Genomic DNA, 14,397 nt, shown 5'->3' with positions numbered 1-14,397 from the left:
GAATTTCTTAAGTTGTATTTTCTCTCATAAACATGAAAATCCATAAGTAGTGAAAAATATCAAAATTTCCCGAATCATCTTACACATAATGTGCAAATCAATATAGTTCATAAACAAGACATTTATACATCATAAGACGACGCATAGATAAATTGCTTTTTTTTTTTTTTTAATAAATATTTGTATTTAGAAATTTTCGAATACACCTAATGTAATTTTATACACATAATGGAATTAATGTTTGAGATTTGAAAATATAAAGTATATATATATGTTAATGTTACACTAGTTAAAGCACACATGTATTCAATCATATTATTGAGAGGGTAAGCCATTTTTTTTCGCATGTTATTACTTTCTTTCGTTTTAATGTCAAAGTTATTATATTGTACACAAATAATAACTGGTTCAGACAAATTTTTAAAGGAGAAATAATATTTATTTAAAAGAACTTATTTTAAAAAGCAAATTATTTGGCTAAATTTATTTATGTTGGAATAGTATTTTTCTTCTTTGTTTTAATAGAAAATCTAAGCCGAATTGTATTACAAAGCTAAGATTTATGAAAGTACCCTAATTCTAGAGTTTACTTGAGTGAAAAAACTAGTTTTGCCCGCATGGTTTTTGATTGATCCAAACTAGTTTCACACTATAACAAGGTTTGTCCGTATTAAAAGGTTATTTGTAATTATGTAATAAACGATTTGATTGTATAAATAAATATTTTTTAGTAAAATTCACTTTATCCTTCTAATATTTAAGATTTGAAAATAATATTTTTTCACTTGTTAAATGACGATAATTTCACGATTTTCTTGACAGATAGTCCAAATATATGGTGGTTTGATCGAAGTCATCTCCATTTGAATTGTCCGCTTGTATGCCACGTGATTTGATAATTGTCGTGTGACATTTACAAGCGGCGCGTCGATCACTACAAACTTTTCACGTTTCCATTTAAATTTTAAATTTGATTATTTAGTGATAAGTAGATATATATTACGTGTATTCAAGATCTTCCTACTTGAGGTTAGCTACAACCTAATACAAAAAACATAAACTTGGTGATTCACTATTCGATATTTTAGTTTGATATTAATTTTCTTAATAAATGAATTTAATATTTGACTCAAAAAGATTAATGAATCAACTTAAAAGTTAAATATTGAATCACCAAATCAAATATTGATCAATAAAAATAATTATAGAATGTTGATTATTTTTTATACAATTTAACAATCAAAATTATTATTTTTAAGAAATAATTACATATAACATAAAATTGTAATTTTTATAATTTTATGTAATGTCTAGAATTTCGAATTCACCTAAGAATCTTTACTTTCAATACTTGATAAATCAAATATTTGATACCAACTATAATAATGAAATTTGAAACCACCCGCTTGGCCATTATTTTTTGCCTTTTTTTCTTCTAAAAATTATTTTAACTTACTCAAAAATTAGTATTTGATCATGAAAATATCAAAAATTCTATTTCTTTTTATCCTTTTCACTTTTACTATTTTATTATTTTCTTCATTTTTTGTTCTTTTAATTATTTTTATATATAAAAATGACCTTATTTAAGATATTTTTTTTTATAGAAAAAATATATTGAAACAACCGATTATTATTTGTAAAAATTATAACCAAATCATCCTCAACTCCAACTTCAAATTTTTTAAATAAAGTGAAGAATATTTATAATGGTATGTAGTAGCTCATATATGAGATTCACTTTATGACATTATGTACTATCTATTTCAACCTTAGATCAGGTTTGATTATATACATGTTTCAGGTAGTCAAGTTAAGTGATTTTGCTAATTTTTAGTAATTTGACGGTATAACTTATAACAAGAAAAAATGCATTCAAATTCTAAAAATTCTTTGTGTGAGTATGATCAAACACAAATTTAACTTTAATTTTTTCAAATTAAATGAAAAAATATATGATTTTCATGACCAAATGTCCACTGTGGACGCGCTGAATATGAGATATAAAATCATGATTTGAAATTAGATAGATATGAATGTGAAGTTTCTGTTGGACATTCAAATTGGAGTTCCTAAGTTGTATTTTTCCGATAAACATGAAAATTCACAAGTAATATAAAATATTAAAATTTCCCCAAATTATCTTACCGAATGAGCAAATCATATATATCTTCTATAAATAAATAATGTGCTTAGAAATTTTCAATTACACTTAATGTAATTTTATAAGATCTCTAGTCAATAATAATAATAATAATAATAATTAGTAACCCAAAAATAATAATTAAGCATTTATTTAATATAGAATGATAAAAAATTAAACACCCTTGAGGGCAATATGTACAAAAGTTTCTTTCTAATATAGCAGCATAAGAAAAAGTGTTGCAAATCAAAGGGATAAATTTGTAAAACATCAAATTAGAGGTTCCCAACGGCGGCATGGTAGATAACGGGGACGACGGCGAACCGGCGGGTACGTCTCCGGCTGAAGAAGTAATGACTACTTTTTCTCGCCACCATTTCGGAAGTTCTGAAGACACCGCCGATGGCTTCTCCGTCACCATTATCGAGGTCTTTCCTCTCTTTTAAATCTCTCTAATTTCACAACTCTATTATGTACAATTTCAAAAGCGAGCAAAACAAGAAGAATGAACTCAGCATAGCTATTTCCTTTTGGCATGTAACTAGAACATGAAAGAAGAGTACGGTTTGTTCGTATGGCCTTGCAGTGTTATTCTAGCCGAGTACGTATGGCAACAAAAGTCGCGCTTTACTAGCGCATCTGTGGTTGAGGTAATGAGCCTGAATTTGCTTTATTCTATTACTTGTTCTTTCTGTTATTGAAAATTTTATGACTTCGTTGCAAATTGATGTTGAAGCCTAGCAGTGTTTGTTGCCTATTTTGCGTACTGTGTTTTAGTCTTAGTTTGATTAGTGTTTTATCTACTTCTTATTCATCATGGTTTACAGCTTGGGGCAGGGACCTCGTTGCCTGGGCTGGTTGCTGCAAAAGTGGGTGCAGATGTGACGCTGACTGACGATTCAAACAGATCAGAGGTCTGATTTTGTTACTAGTTTTTCAGTAGACACTGAATTGAGACTTCATTATTTGATCATAGCCCTTGAAACAGTGTTTTAACCCCGTTAATAAACTATGGATGTGTTACATATCTATATTACTGGTAATCTAAATTGGGTTCAAGAACTGGCCATATAACATCGCACAACAGGAATGCAGTATTAGGAATTATTGGTAAAGGAGAAGCCCTTTGCCTTTTCTCCTCTATCTTAATCACCTTGGAGTGTAAAGTGTTTTGGTGTATTTTGAGGCCTTTGTTGTCATGAAAAATCTGGTGTGCCCCACAACAGTATTGGTAATCAAAGTAATATGGTTACAGAAACTGTTGGACTGTTCTGGGTTTTAACTTGTAGAATTTGTCCTGGGGATGCTTTATATGAAATAGAGCTGCCATTGACCCTATTCTCACACACTCATGTTGCTTCAGTATTAGTGATCAACAATCTGAAGTTGCAGTAGTGATTGATGTCATTGAATTACTAAACAATTGATGCTAGTAGGTAGGCTAGAAAGTACCGATCCTGAGTAAGAATGTCTCAAACATTTTGAAGAATTTATTTGTCAGCACCTTGAACTCCCATATATGCACCAAGATACTTACTTCAGTTTTACAAGAACTGTTTTTCTGTTGATATACAGGTGCTCACTCATATGAGAAGACAGTGTGACTTAAATGATATCAAATGCAAGGTAACCTGCATGCTTTTGTTTTCTATATATGCAACTTCTCATTCCACATGATGCATTTTGTGTAGAAGGGGTAAACTGTGTCCATTTTACTTGAGTATCTAAGAGCATACAGAATGCCTTGGAACAGTGATAGTTTTTATGCGTGTCTCCTCCGTAGGTGTTATGAAGATCTTCTTTCATGCCTTTATTTTGTGCAAGATATCTATTTGAGGTCTTTCATTTTCACATTGCCCATGCTGTTATTGAAGTATTTTATTCAATTTTTTCTTCTAGATACACGGACTTACATGGGGTGTGTGGGGTACACAAACCTTCTGTCTGTGCCCAAACATTATCCTTGGAGCTGATGTCCTATATGACAGTTGTGGTAGGATTATCTTTATTTATCTTGTTCTCTCCTTCTTCTCTGGACCTGTCTACTGAAGTTGAAATGTCTATCTTGCATGGTTACCAAGCCTTTGATGATCTTTTTGCAACTGTGGCATTTTTACTCCAGAGTAGTCCATCATCCGTTTTTATTACTACATATCACAACAGAAGGTGCATTTCTATATTCTTTTCTTGCTTTAGGTTCAGCTAAGGATTCTTTTCTTGTGTACTTAGCTCATTCAGAGGTATAGATGATCCAACTTCTGAGGGAGATGTTTCCTCTAATTGATTTAAACCATGTGTAGTGGGCATCACCTAATTGGATTTTTGATGGTGAAATGGGGCCTGAAGTGTGTTAAGCTTCTTGATGGGTTCTCATTCATGCCATCTTACAAGACGTCTAGTTTGAGTGGTAACATTCAATTGGCTGAGATTGTTTTGGACACAGCTAACGGAGACGAGAAAAAACTGATGTAACTGAATTCAAGCGTGATGGTGCCAAATATTAGGTTCTGCTGACGTATTTTACTTCCTCCACTGTAAGTCAGTGATCCACTACTTGTCAAATATATAGCTTTTTTAAAAATCTTTGTTGCTGTCCTCTTATTTTTTACTTTTTAAATGATACCATAATTTGTAATAGTTCAGGTTTCTATGCAATAACTTGTGATCAACTAAATAGAAGTGACTAGTGCAACAAGGTCTTATGAAAAGAGCCATTATTTCCTCTAATTATTGCATTCAATATAATGAACTATGATAATACAGGGAATGATAGATAAAAGTAGAATTAACTTTGAGTTAATCAGTTAACTGTCATGCAATTTTTTTAACCATGTCACCTCCTGTAAGGCTGCTCATCTTTGATCATAGAATTGGAAAAAACTTTGGAGAAATCTGCTTTTGAGCTAGCAAAATCATTAACCATATCTTTAGTTTTGGAGTACTTGAATAAAGCTTGTTCTGAATAAAACAAGCTCTTCCACCGGAGAATTAGCTTGTTATATATTATTATAAAGGTGGTTGATGATGGATCTATGGGTCTTCCCATGTTTCAGTGAATATATGCTCTTCAAGAGTGCTGCAAAGGCTGGGAGTAATGTAATGTCAATGTCATAGGTGGTATTGAAGTTGTGTATCCATTTATTGCATGATGAGCAATGGGAAAAAAACTCCTAGACTCTAGAGATAGAGTAGACCATGTGAGATTTGGAGCTTTGTCATATTCACCCGAGAGAGCCATCAAGTCTTCAATTGATAGACCCCTCTGAGAGAAACTTTGTTGAAGTCGATTTGTTCAATGCTGGACTTGGCAGCTGTTCTGTTTCACTAGCTTTTGATATTCAACCATCTTCTCTTTTTCAGGCATATTCACTAAGGCCCACCAGAGCAAATCAACTTTATTAAGCTGGTAGAATATAACATTGATTGTATTTACCTGTTTTGGTAATACCATGTCAAAAAATAAGGAATAACTTTAATGCGCGATATCACTAATTGATAGGACCATTGTATAATGTGTATGACTTTGTCAATTGTCATACCATTTATCTATTTTTTGGGCATTCTAGAGTAATTAATGTTAGAAGGAACTGATTTACTGCATTGCTGTCCTCTTTATATGTATTCTGTCTGCTTATCATGGGGGGAAATTTATCATCACCAGTGCATCTGTCGCAGCAAAGGCTGAAGTATATGTGCATGAGACTATGCTGGGGCAAAGAGCTTCAACTGCTTTCTTTGCATTATCAATGACATAGGATGCATGCAAAGAAACATTAGGAGAACCATCTTTTTCTGCGAAGTTTTTCCCTTGGAGTTCAGCAAAACCAAAGCATCACAACCCGTCAAGAAGGTAATAGGGGGATGAAATCGTAAAAAGAAAAAGCAACGGGAGGGGGAATTGTGAAAAAGTTTAACCATTATGGGATTTTTATAATTGAATAAGGTTTGTGGTTGTGTACTCGGATGGCACTATCATGGAAATGCATCCTTGGAAGTGCTGCAGGCACTGTTTTGTCTTTCTTCGTGGCCTGCTCAACTGCTTGTTTGACTTGCCTCAGGGCATGTGAGCTCAACATGGTACAAAATAAGACATTGATTCTTTATGCCAAGTACATAAGAATGGCAAAGGCTATTTATAGGAAGAAGGCCAAAAGTTGTGTTATTTTTTTGAATTTGTTGATTTGAAATGGTTGGTTAAAATAGTGAATTTGGTTGCAGGCATGTTTGCTACAAGTTGTGGAGAGCGTTTAAGTTTCTATTGTTTGTAGATATATCATGTTACTTTTGTCTGCCCACCTTTTTACAGCCTGCTGAACCTTGCCAAATGGGTACTATATAAACCAGGCATGCCTCCCTTCTCTTTTTCGGGATGTGATCTCGCGGTTAATGCATCGCTTGAAAATAATAGGAGAGGATGGACAAATTACAGTAGAGACAAAATACTAGGTTTTTAAAAAAAAATCATTTTACCCCGTCTTGGTGGACAAAGTTATTTAGCTCACAAACTAGTTCAAATACCACAATTATAAGAACAAAGTAGTTAATCTTCATTTATAAATACTGTTATTCCTTTATTAAGTGGCTTGTTTCCCAAGTCTCCTTTTTGTTAGTTACAAATTTTGAGTGGTTAACCTTTCTAAGTCAAAGTAATAAGAGCATATAATTGTACACTTCCTCCTTACCTTTTTACTTGTCACAAATTTCTTTTTAGAGCCAAATGCTATAAATTTTGACCAGCATCTATATTTTTAATCATATTAATATAAGAAAAATTATAATTTGTAGTAATTTTGAATATCTAAATTTGAATTTTCAAAATATTTTCGTAGGTATTTCTTTGCTCAGGTACATGTTTCAGAATATTGCACGGTTACATATAACAGAAAAAATGGACATTTTGTTTATCTACTTAGTCCCACGTGACAAATGTTAAAGTTAAGCCGGAAAACGACTAGTAGAAATAAAACAAATCAAACACTTCAAGAATAAAACCTTTGTGCATATTTTACATTTAACTAAATATCAAATATAGTACTTATATTTTTTCTTCACAAATTAAAAGATAAATTCAAACTATAGAAGATAAAATTCGATTGGAAAGAGTAAAGAGTAATCTCAGCCACCAACAAGAGTTGTGGCGGAGTGGTAAATGCTCCTTCCAGGGGCGACTTTAATAAATCGGTGGCCTAAAGACAAATTCGAATGAAGGCCTTAAATTTGAATATATATTTTTATGAAGTTTATTATAGTCAATTATTTAATCTTTGAGACAGAGTATTAATAATTTGTCAAACTTTTATTACTTCTTTGCTGTTTTATAAAAAAAAAAATATTTTCTACAAATAATATTTGATATTTTTTTAAAAAAAAATACTTACAACTTATTTTATTTTTTTAGAAATGAGGCCCATCAAATTTTGGGGCATGCTTTTTTTGCAAAGCTGTAGAGCCGCCCCTGACTCCTTCATTCTTAACCAAAAGTCTTGAATTCAAATTTCCCTTGGCAGGGAGTCATCTTTGTTAGGTAGGCTTTAGCCCCTCAATGTGGGTATTGAACATCATGCCGAAATAAATAATAAAAAATTAACCTCGGCATATTTGTCATTACAGTCAAAGGTTAGGGGGTGTAAGTGCAAATTGATAGAAGATTTTGGGTTTTCTATAAAATATATTCTCTTGATCTCGTACGCACAAGGAGAAAAAGGGCTATGCCGTGTTTGGATGGCCAAAATTGTGAATTAGGGGAAAATCCAGTTGTTTACTGTAACGAAAGTAGGTCAGTTTTTACAGCAGCAGTTTGCTCAGAGGTAAATTCTCTCTGTTCGATGTATATTTTTATTATTATTTATTCGTCTGCATTGTTCATATAAAAAAGATCACATAATTTCTCTTCTGTTTCGTAATTTCTAGGGCCGTCTTTTTCACCTATTTGATTACTATGAATTGTATAAAGTGGAAATTTTAGAATTTTATCAAGCTTATAATCGAATTGGATTAACTTTTGGCGCGTGATTAGTGGTCAGACGAGATTTGAACCATGTATCCAAGTGGCCACAATGAAGTTGTCATCACTAAACTTTAATTCTTTCAAGTCCAATGTTGGTCTGTTCTACTAATTTAATGGGATACCTGTATGACAGATGGAAAGGAATCACCTAATGTTTTTGTATCTGTTGCGATTTGAACTTCTGAAATCACTCTATTGACTACTGTGTTATACCTTGAGTGCCAATAGACCTTTATGTATTTGTTCCTTTGTGGAAAAAAATTATATACTTTGGTGTTTGTGAGTTAACAAATGTGAAATTGCTGTTTTCTAGTATTGAGTTATAGTTTCCGGGTAAAAGGTTCACTGAAATTGCTAATTGTTGTGATAGGTCGAAGGCGAATTGGTTCATTTGCATCTGTGTATGCATGAAAAATTGAAACTTTTAAGGAAATGGAAGAAGAGGGTATATTCTTTAGTGTTTGGTACATAAGAGAAGAGGGTATTCTTTAGTGTTTGGTACATAACGTCTTGTTAACTAGAGGATACCGTTTCTCCTTTTGATAAAAGCTTCATGTTGGATAACGCCTTAATCTTTACGTAAATACTAAATTCTCAATGCAAGTGTCTTTGGTGATACATGTATTCATCTTTGAAGATTACTTTGGATGTTTGAATGCCTTCTTTGAGATGAAAAACAAAAGTTTTCAAGCTTGAAGTTCTGTTATCTCTGAGTTGTTCTTGCTTGTCATGGTAAGGCGCAATACTGCTGTAATTAATAATTGTACTTTTGTTCAATCAAATAGATGGCTGGGAGGTCGGCTCGTTTGAAAACACAGGTAACTGTGCAGCAGCGAGAATCCCAGTGTAGAGCTAAGTGGACCACATCTCTTACTATAATATTGGTGGGGTTAATGGTAGACGAAGTTCAAGGAGGGAATAAACAAAACAAGTCTTTTAGCAAGAAAGGTTGGAAATGTATTTGTGATGAGTTTCATAAAAGAACCGGTCTTACATGGGAGAGGGAGCAATTGAAGTATCGATATGCTGCACTAAGAAAGCTTTTTGCTACTATAAAATTGCTACTTGATCATACTGATTTCAAATGGGATGAAACTACAGGTTTAGTGACAGCAACAGATGAAGCTTGGGATCGGTATATGAAGGTGTGTTCCCACATTTTCTGTTCTGAAAAGAAATACTTTAGCTGCTAGGACACACTTTTCTGTTTGCAAGTTGAACTCTGGTTTCCTTTTTATTTTCTTATAACTCCTAATTCCAGAAGATTCTTGTGAACGAAACGTCCTTTTTCAATGCCTAAGTAATTCATTGATGGATCACAAAAGTGATTTATTGACGGATTGCAGTTTACCATATCTAAGTTTTTCATGCCAAGGTCTTTATATTGTTCTTATAGAAATCATCCATCACAAAACCCCCCTTGACATGTACTAATCAGGAACATCCAGATGTGGAGACCATAAGGAGCACAGGCTGCCCATTTTACAAGGGACTGAGCGTGATATTTGCAGATTCTGGAAGTAGAGGGACAGATAATGGATCTTCTATGCACAAGGACCGTCTCCCCGGTTCATCATCTCATTATCAACCTCCAGCACTGTCCCAGGAAGAGTTGTCATATTCAGAGTCTGAAGAAGGTCCTGATTCCAATGAACAAGAAATTATTCAATCTGTGAGCTCACCTACTGATACAGGTCGAAAGAAAAGGCGTAAGGGGGTTGATGGTGCTATTGCAAGAGCTATATCCGAGATGGCTGCTGCTTCAAGACTTAGAGCTTCTGTTGTTGAGAAGTGCAGTGACAAGTTCACCATAACCGACTGTATTAGAGCGTTGGATAAATTGGAAGGTGTCAATGACCAAGTTTATTATGCTACTTTGGATCTCTTCAACAATCATGCAGCTAGGGAGATTTTCTTATCTCTCAACGTTGGGAAGCGGCTGACCTGGTTGACTGGCAAATTGTCTGGTCCTCCGTAATTTAAAAATTAAGTTCTCCTAATTTTGTTATATTCAAGTAAGCAACCATATCCTATCTCAAGTAGTCATTTATTGGTTTTTACAGAGCTGGAAGCTTCATGTATAGACCACATTATTTCTCCTTTTTAACAACTAGGAGTAAGAATATATTTCAGAATTTGGCAACTGTGAGATTAAATTTTGGCAGGAGTTGAAAATTGCTGCACGAGGGAGCATTTTGTTAAAAAATTGAGTACACTCATCATGCATTCGGATGAAATCTGCCATTATTTCTGTTCATTATTATTTATAACCAGTGTGGAAGCTAAATCTCTTCTAAACTAATAACATCCTCTGATGACAAACCCTAGTAGCTTGTCTTGCACAAAATTAATCAAAGCGCAGTCACACTTTTATCAACCGTACTCTGTCAGAAAGGTTTTACCTTTGATATTCACTCTTCAGAATATCTGCATTACCAGGTTTTTGATGAATTCTATATATACATCAAGTCAAAACTAACTCTTCCTTCTATTGTGGCTGCCTGGATCACAGTGAAGCCACTCTGTTTCAGTGTCTCTCAAGGTAAGATATTGTGCACCTCATCCTTATCTTTAGCTTGATTATTATGTATCAACTCAAATGCATGTGTCCACACATTAGTGATTTCTGTCAGCTAGGTTATTCTTTTATACTAGTGGTGACTTGTGTGTACCTCGACTATTCCACCAGGTACCTATTGCCTCTCACCAGTATAGATACCGAGTGAGTAGAATCTGGAGATTATTCAATGTCATCACCCGTGTTGTTATCACTGTCTAATTTGTCATACTTTGGCCTTGTCATCCTCAGCCTTTGCTCCTCTCTCAACCATGATCCCAGGGTTCTTACATTTGGGCTAGTAGAGGTTTTAGGTACAGAAAAAGTGTCATACTTGAACTTCAACAATCAAAGCTCAGTAAGCCTTCTTCTCAAGCTCTTTGAATGCCATTTTCCGACTTCTTTTGCTTGAGCTTTTCTACTTGTTGCACCAAAACAATTCCTTCGAATGCTACTTTTTATCTGGAGAATTGTGTAGTCCAAGTTGCCACCCTTTACTGCAGTATTGGTCTATTATCACAATTTGGTATTGTGGTGGTTTCAAGGTTTTGATTCATGCCCCAAATTGATATATGTGTGGGAGCATGTTATTCATTACAATTTCGTATTTCGCAGTGAAATACCTAAAAAATAAAATCATGGTCGGGAAGGTTAGAGCAGCCAAAGCCATTGGAATTTTGATTTTACACATTGGAAAAATCCATTTTGCTATTAATAGACTAGGAATGGGGAAAGGATTAACCGAAAGAAAAGCAGTCAATTAAATTTTGATTTTACACATTGGAAAAATCCATTTTGCTATTAATAGACTAGGAATGGGGAAAGGATTAACCGAAAGAAAAGCAGTCAATTAGTTATTCGTCAAATTTTTATTTATTTAATGACCAAAATTAAATGGGATATATAGCTAGGAAACATAGAATACAAATTCATTTATTTGCATCAAGCTTTCAAGGGGTTCATTCAAGGCATACTAGAATTATCACTCAACAGAAAATAAGAGCTTTAGTTCAGCCCATCGGGATAGGAATAGGAAAAAGAGAGATTCTCGTCATTAAAATAAAAAAATTATTGCTACTTTTAAAAAAATAAAATCTTGAGCTAAAATTTGCATTGTGATTATAAAAGTTAAATATCACTATGTTAAAATTATTGAGATTAATCGGGTCAAATTGGGTGGGTCAAAACCCAGCCCATTTGAGCCCAAACTAAACTTGGGCGGGTCAAGACCCAACCTGATTTCTATTTCAATCCATTTTAATATCTCCAATTTCAATCCAACCCGCTCATTTGGCACCCCTAACTACTACTAATCATCATCATGTGTTCACTCAGTTAAAGAGGAAAAACGCAGGGAAGAGTAACAAGTTCCACAGGGCAATTGTTGGTGGAGGCGGCACATGGAAAAGATCCGACATTAGTAAACCAATTTACGAGAAGAAAAGATCAGTAATTGGGTTCAAGAACAGGTTCCGTTTTTGATGAAAAAACCAAGCCCCAACCTGGTTTATGAAATAATATCGCGTTAGTGATAAAATACTAGAGGACTTGAGACTACATGGTAAAATTCGATATGACGATTTTACTGTATGTAGCACTTGGAGGAAAGCCAATTCAGAGAATTTTCTTGGCAGTTGTTCATCACAATGTCAAGAAACTGTGAAATCCATCTGATGAGTTAAACAGTATTTTGAATGGGAACATGAAATCAAATGTGACCCAATTGCCTGCTGCAATACAAGAAGAATGTTCTGTTCCTGTGCTTCATCAAGAAACTCTCTCTGTTAGTTTACTCGCAAAAGAATCAAATGTGCCTGCTGCAAAAGAAGTAGAAGAATGCTCCGTTCCTGTGGAAACTCGTCCGGATTATGACATTGCTACTTACCACAAAGAACTTGATGCGTATGCTGCCTCTATACTCGAAACAATGGTTCCTTACGTTCCAGAACCCCAAGAAGATGATGATGAAATCCCACTTTTCAGCGAAGATTTTTATATTGGTCATACAAATCTGTGGAGTTCAGTAATCTGTGATGGTTGATACAACTCGTTCTTATGTTTTTAATTGTTTTTATCTGTCAATGCATTTCTGTAACAACTCAAGTTACCACACAACGATGATATCTATTATAATCGTTGACAATACAAAATACAATTGAGAAATGGAAACAACAAGCAAGTAACCACTAGCGATTCTTAAAACGAAACTCAGAATGTAATCAAAGGGGAAGAAGATCAGAAATTACAGAGATGGATAGAAGGAGATGAGAAGCTTAGACTAAGAACGGAGATGAGAGGAATCAGACTCTTTTCTTAACAATTTGCATAATTCCTGAATCACATGGCACTACCCTTTTTGATGGAGTCGTTTCCATGCCCACTACTCAATCCGGATCTCAAATTAACCTAGCCCTATTGCTTGTTCTCGGCCCAATAGCTCTTGTCATCACTATAACTACTTGTATGACGTTGGTATCCAGAATTTCGTTCATAACAATTTCAGTTTCCTTTACTTTGTGGTTTCTAAATCTGGTTTATGAAAATATTTCTTAAAAGGTTTAATAGTTGAAAAGAAAACTGCAGTGTTTGGATTAAAGAGATTCATGGTTAGCTGCAAATCAACATTGAGCCCTTTTGTGTTTAATTATATTCCCTTCAAGTCTCTCTCTGATATTTTCGGTTCAGTTGTCTTCACCACTTTGATTTTTTCCATCATTTTTCAGTTAGTTGCGTGAAACTGTAGGTCAAGTTTCATTCACAAAATTTCTACTTTTTTTCAAGTAGAGTTCATGTTTAAACACAGTTTCACTTGTACAATTTGTTCCAAGTTGAGCTTTCCGCATGACAACACACTGATTCACAAAGTATAGAGGAATAGCGCGTTGCTACCTCTATACCGTGCTTAAGTCTTGAAGTGAGGCTCAAACGTGTTGAACACTTTGTCTCGCTTAATGTGTCTTCATCAAGGTGCTAAAATATACTTTTGAAGAGGCGGCACTAAACTATTTATATCTCACTTCATTGTTAAAAAAGGATCAATTTCTTAGATTATATATTTATCATTCATGCTTATAATTATTAGTCTTAGACTATACATATATATGTATTGTTTCTCCTTTTGCGTCTCTTTACATTAAAGTAAACGTTTTTTTTCTCTTTTGATAACACTACCCTTTCCATACTTATCTATCATTAAAAATCTAACATGGCAGCTTCCATGCTACTTTTTTAGTAAACATCATCGGTAATAGAAACTAGTTACACTCAGATGAATCAATTTCATTGATCACTGGACCATACCGTACCCTTCTAAATCTGTCTATAACTTAATGTAATCGATGACATAAGGAGAATAATCAATATATACATGTACTCTAAGTTAAGGGAAACAAATTTGTTATCAATCCCTATAATTAAGTTGTCTATGTATATTATAAGGAATATGACTATTTATTCTTTGTCGTTTGGTAGGAAGAATTAAGAGAAATAGTTCATGTATTATGTATGGTATTATTTAGTGTTATATTTGGTAAGAATTTTGGTTATATGCCTTCCATTTAGTAATATTAGTAGTAATACATATGATTTAATACCATGAGATTGATCTATGTAGAGACAAAAATATCCATCAAATCCTTATAATTATTATATTTATTTTCTCGATTTTATGTTTTATATTTGTACTAGTAA

At 33.7% G+C, this 14,397-nt stretch overlaps 2 protein-coding genes across 3 annotated transcripts; both read left to right on the top strand.

The window, feature by feature from the left end:
- The first annotated feature begins 2,368 nt into the window (after positions 1–2,368).
- On the top strand, positions 2,369–6,186 carry LOC125825266 (uncharacterized). 2 transcript variants are annotated; one of them, XM_049504616.1, is made up of 8 exons: positions 2,369–2,571; positions 2,689–2,793; positions 2,971–3,057; positions 3,719–3,769; positions 4,043–4,136; positions 4,225–4,309; positions 4,444–4,677; positions 5,805–6,186. In XM_049504616.1, the coding sequence occupies exons 1-7, from the start codon at positions 2,440–2,442 to the stop codon at positions 4,613–4,615; spliced, it is 726 nt and encodes a 241-aa protein (XP_049360573.1). In that variant the 5' UTR covers positions 2,369–2,439; the 3' UTR covers positions 4,616–4,677; positions 5,805–6,186. The 2 variants fall into 2 exon arrangements, with proteins under 2 accessions (XP_049360573.1, XP_049360574.1); XM_049504617.1 differs by lacking the exon at positions 5,805–6,186 and adding an exon at positions 5,197–5,503.
- A 1,653-nt stretch (positions 6,187–7,839) lies between these two features.
- On the top strand, positions 7,840–10,285 carry LOC125825263 (L10-interacting MYB domain-containing protein-like). The gene is made up of 3 exons (XM_049504612.1): positions 7,840–7,950; positions 8,936–9,295; positions 9,589–10,285. The coding sequence occupies exons 1-3, from the start codon at positions 7,852–7,854 to the stop codon at positions 10,126–10,128; spliced, it is 999 nt and encodes a 332-aa protein (XP_049360569.1). The 5' UTR covers positions 7,840–7,851; the 3' UTR covers positions 10,129–10,285.
- Positions 10,286–14,397: the final 4,112 nt, after the last annotated feature.

The sequence above is a fragment of the Solanum verrucosum genome, unplaced genomic scaffold (assembly GCF_900185275.1).
Source record: "Solanum verrucosum unplaced genomic scaffold, falcon-dt-bn FXZP01000113.1, whole genome shotgun sequence".
Lineage (NCBI taxonomy): Eukaryota > Viridiplantae > Streptophyta > Magnoliopsida > Solanales > Solanaceae > Solanum > Solanum verrucosum.
Note: the sequence above shows the minus strand (reverse complement) of the source record. Positions and strands in the feature narration are given on the sequence as shown.

What these genes read in the sequence shown, in the direction of transcription:
- LOC125825266 (XM_049504616.1), top strand. Translation starts at nt 2,440, where the DNA reads ATGGTAGATAACGGGGACGACGGCGAACCGGCGGGTACGTCTCCGGCT. An exon ending in TCTCCGTCACCATTATCGAG is followed by an intron (nt 2,572 to 2,688) that starts GTCTTTCCTCTC and finishes GCATGTAACTAG; the next exon opens with AACATGAAAGAAGAGTACGG. An exon ending in ACGATTCAAACAGATCAGAG is followed by an intron (nt 3,058 to 3,718) that starts GTCTGATTTTGT and finishes GTTGATATACAG; the next exon opens with GTGCTCACTCATATGAGAAG.
- LOC125825263 (XM_049504612.1), top strand. Translation starts at nt 7,852, where the DNA reads ATGCCGTGTTTGGATGGCCAAAATTGTGAATTAGGGGAAAATCCAGTT. An exon ending in CAGCAGCAGTTTGCTCAGAG is followed by an intron (nt 7,951 to 8,935) that starts GTAAATTCTCTC and finishes TCAATCAAATAG; the next exon opens with ATGGCTGGGAGGTCGGCTCG. An exon ending in CTTGGGATCGGTATATGAAG is followed by an intron (nt 9,296 to 9,588) that starts GTGTGTTCCCAC and finishes TGTACTAATCAG; the next exon opens with GAACATCCAGATGTGGAGAC.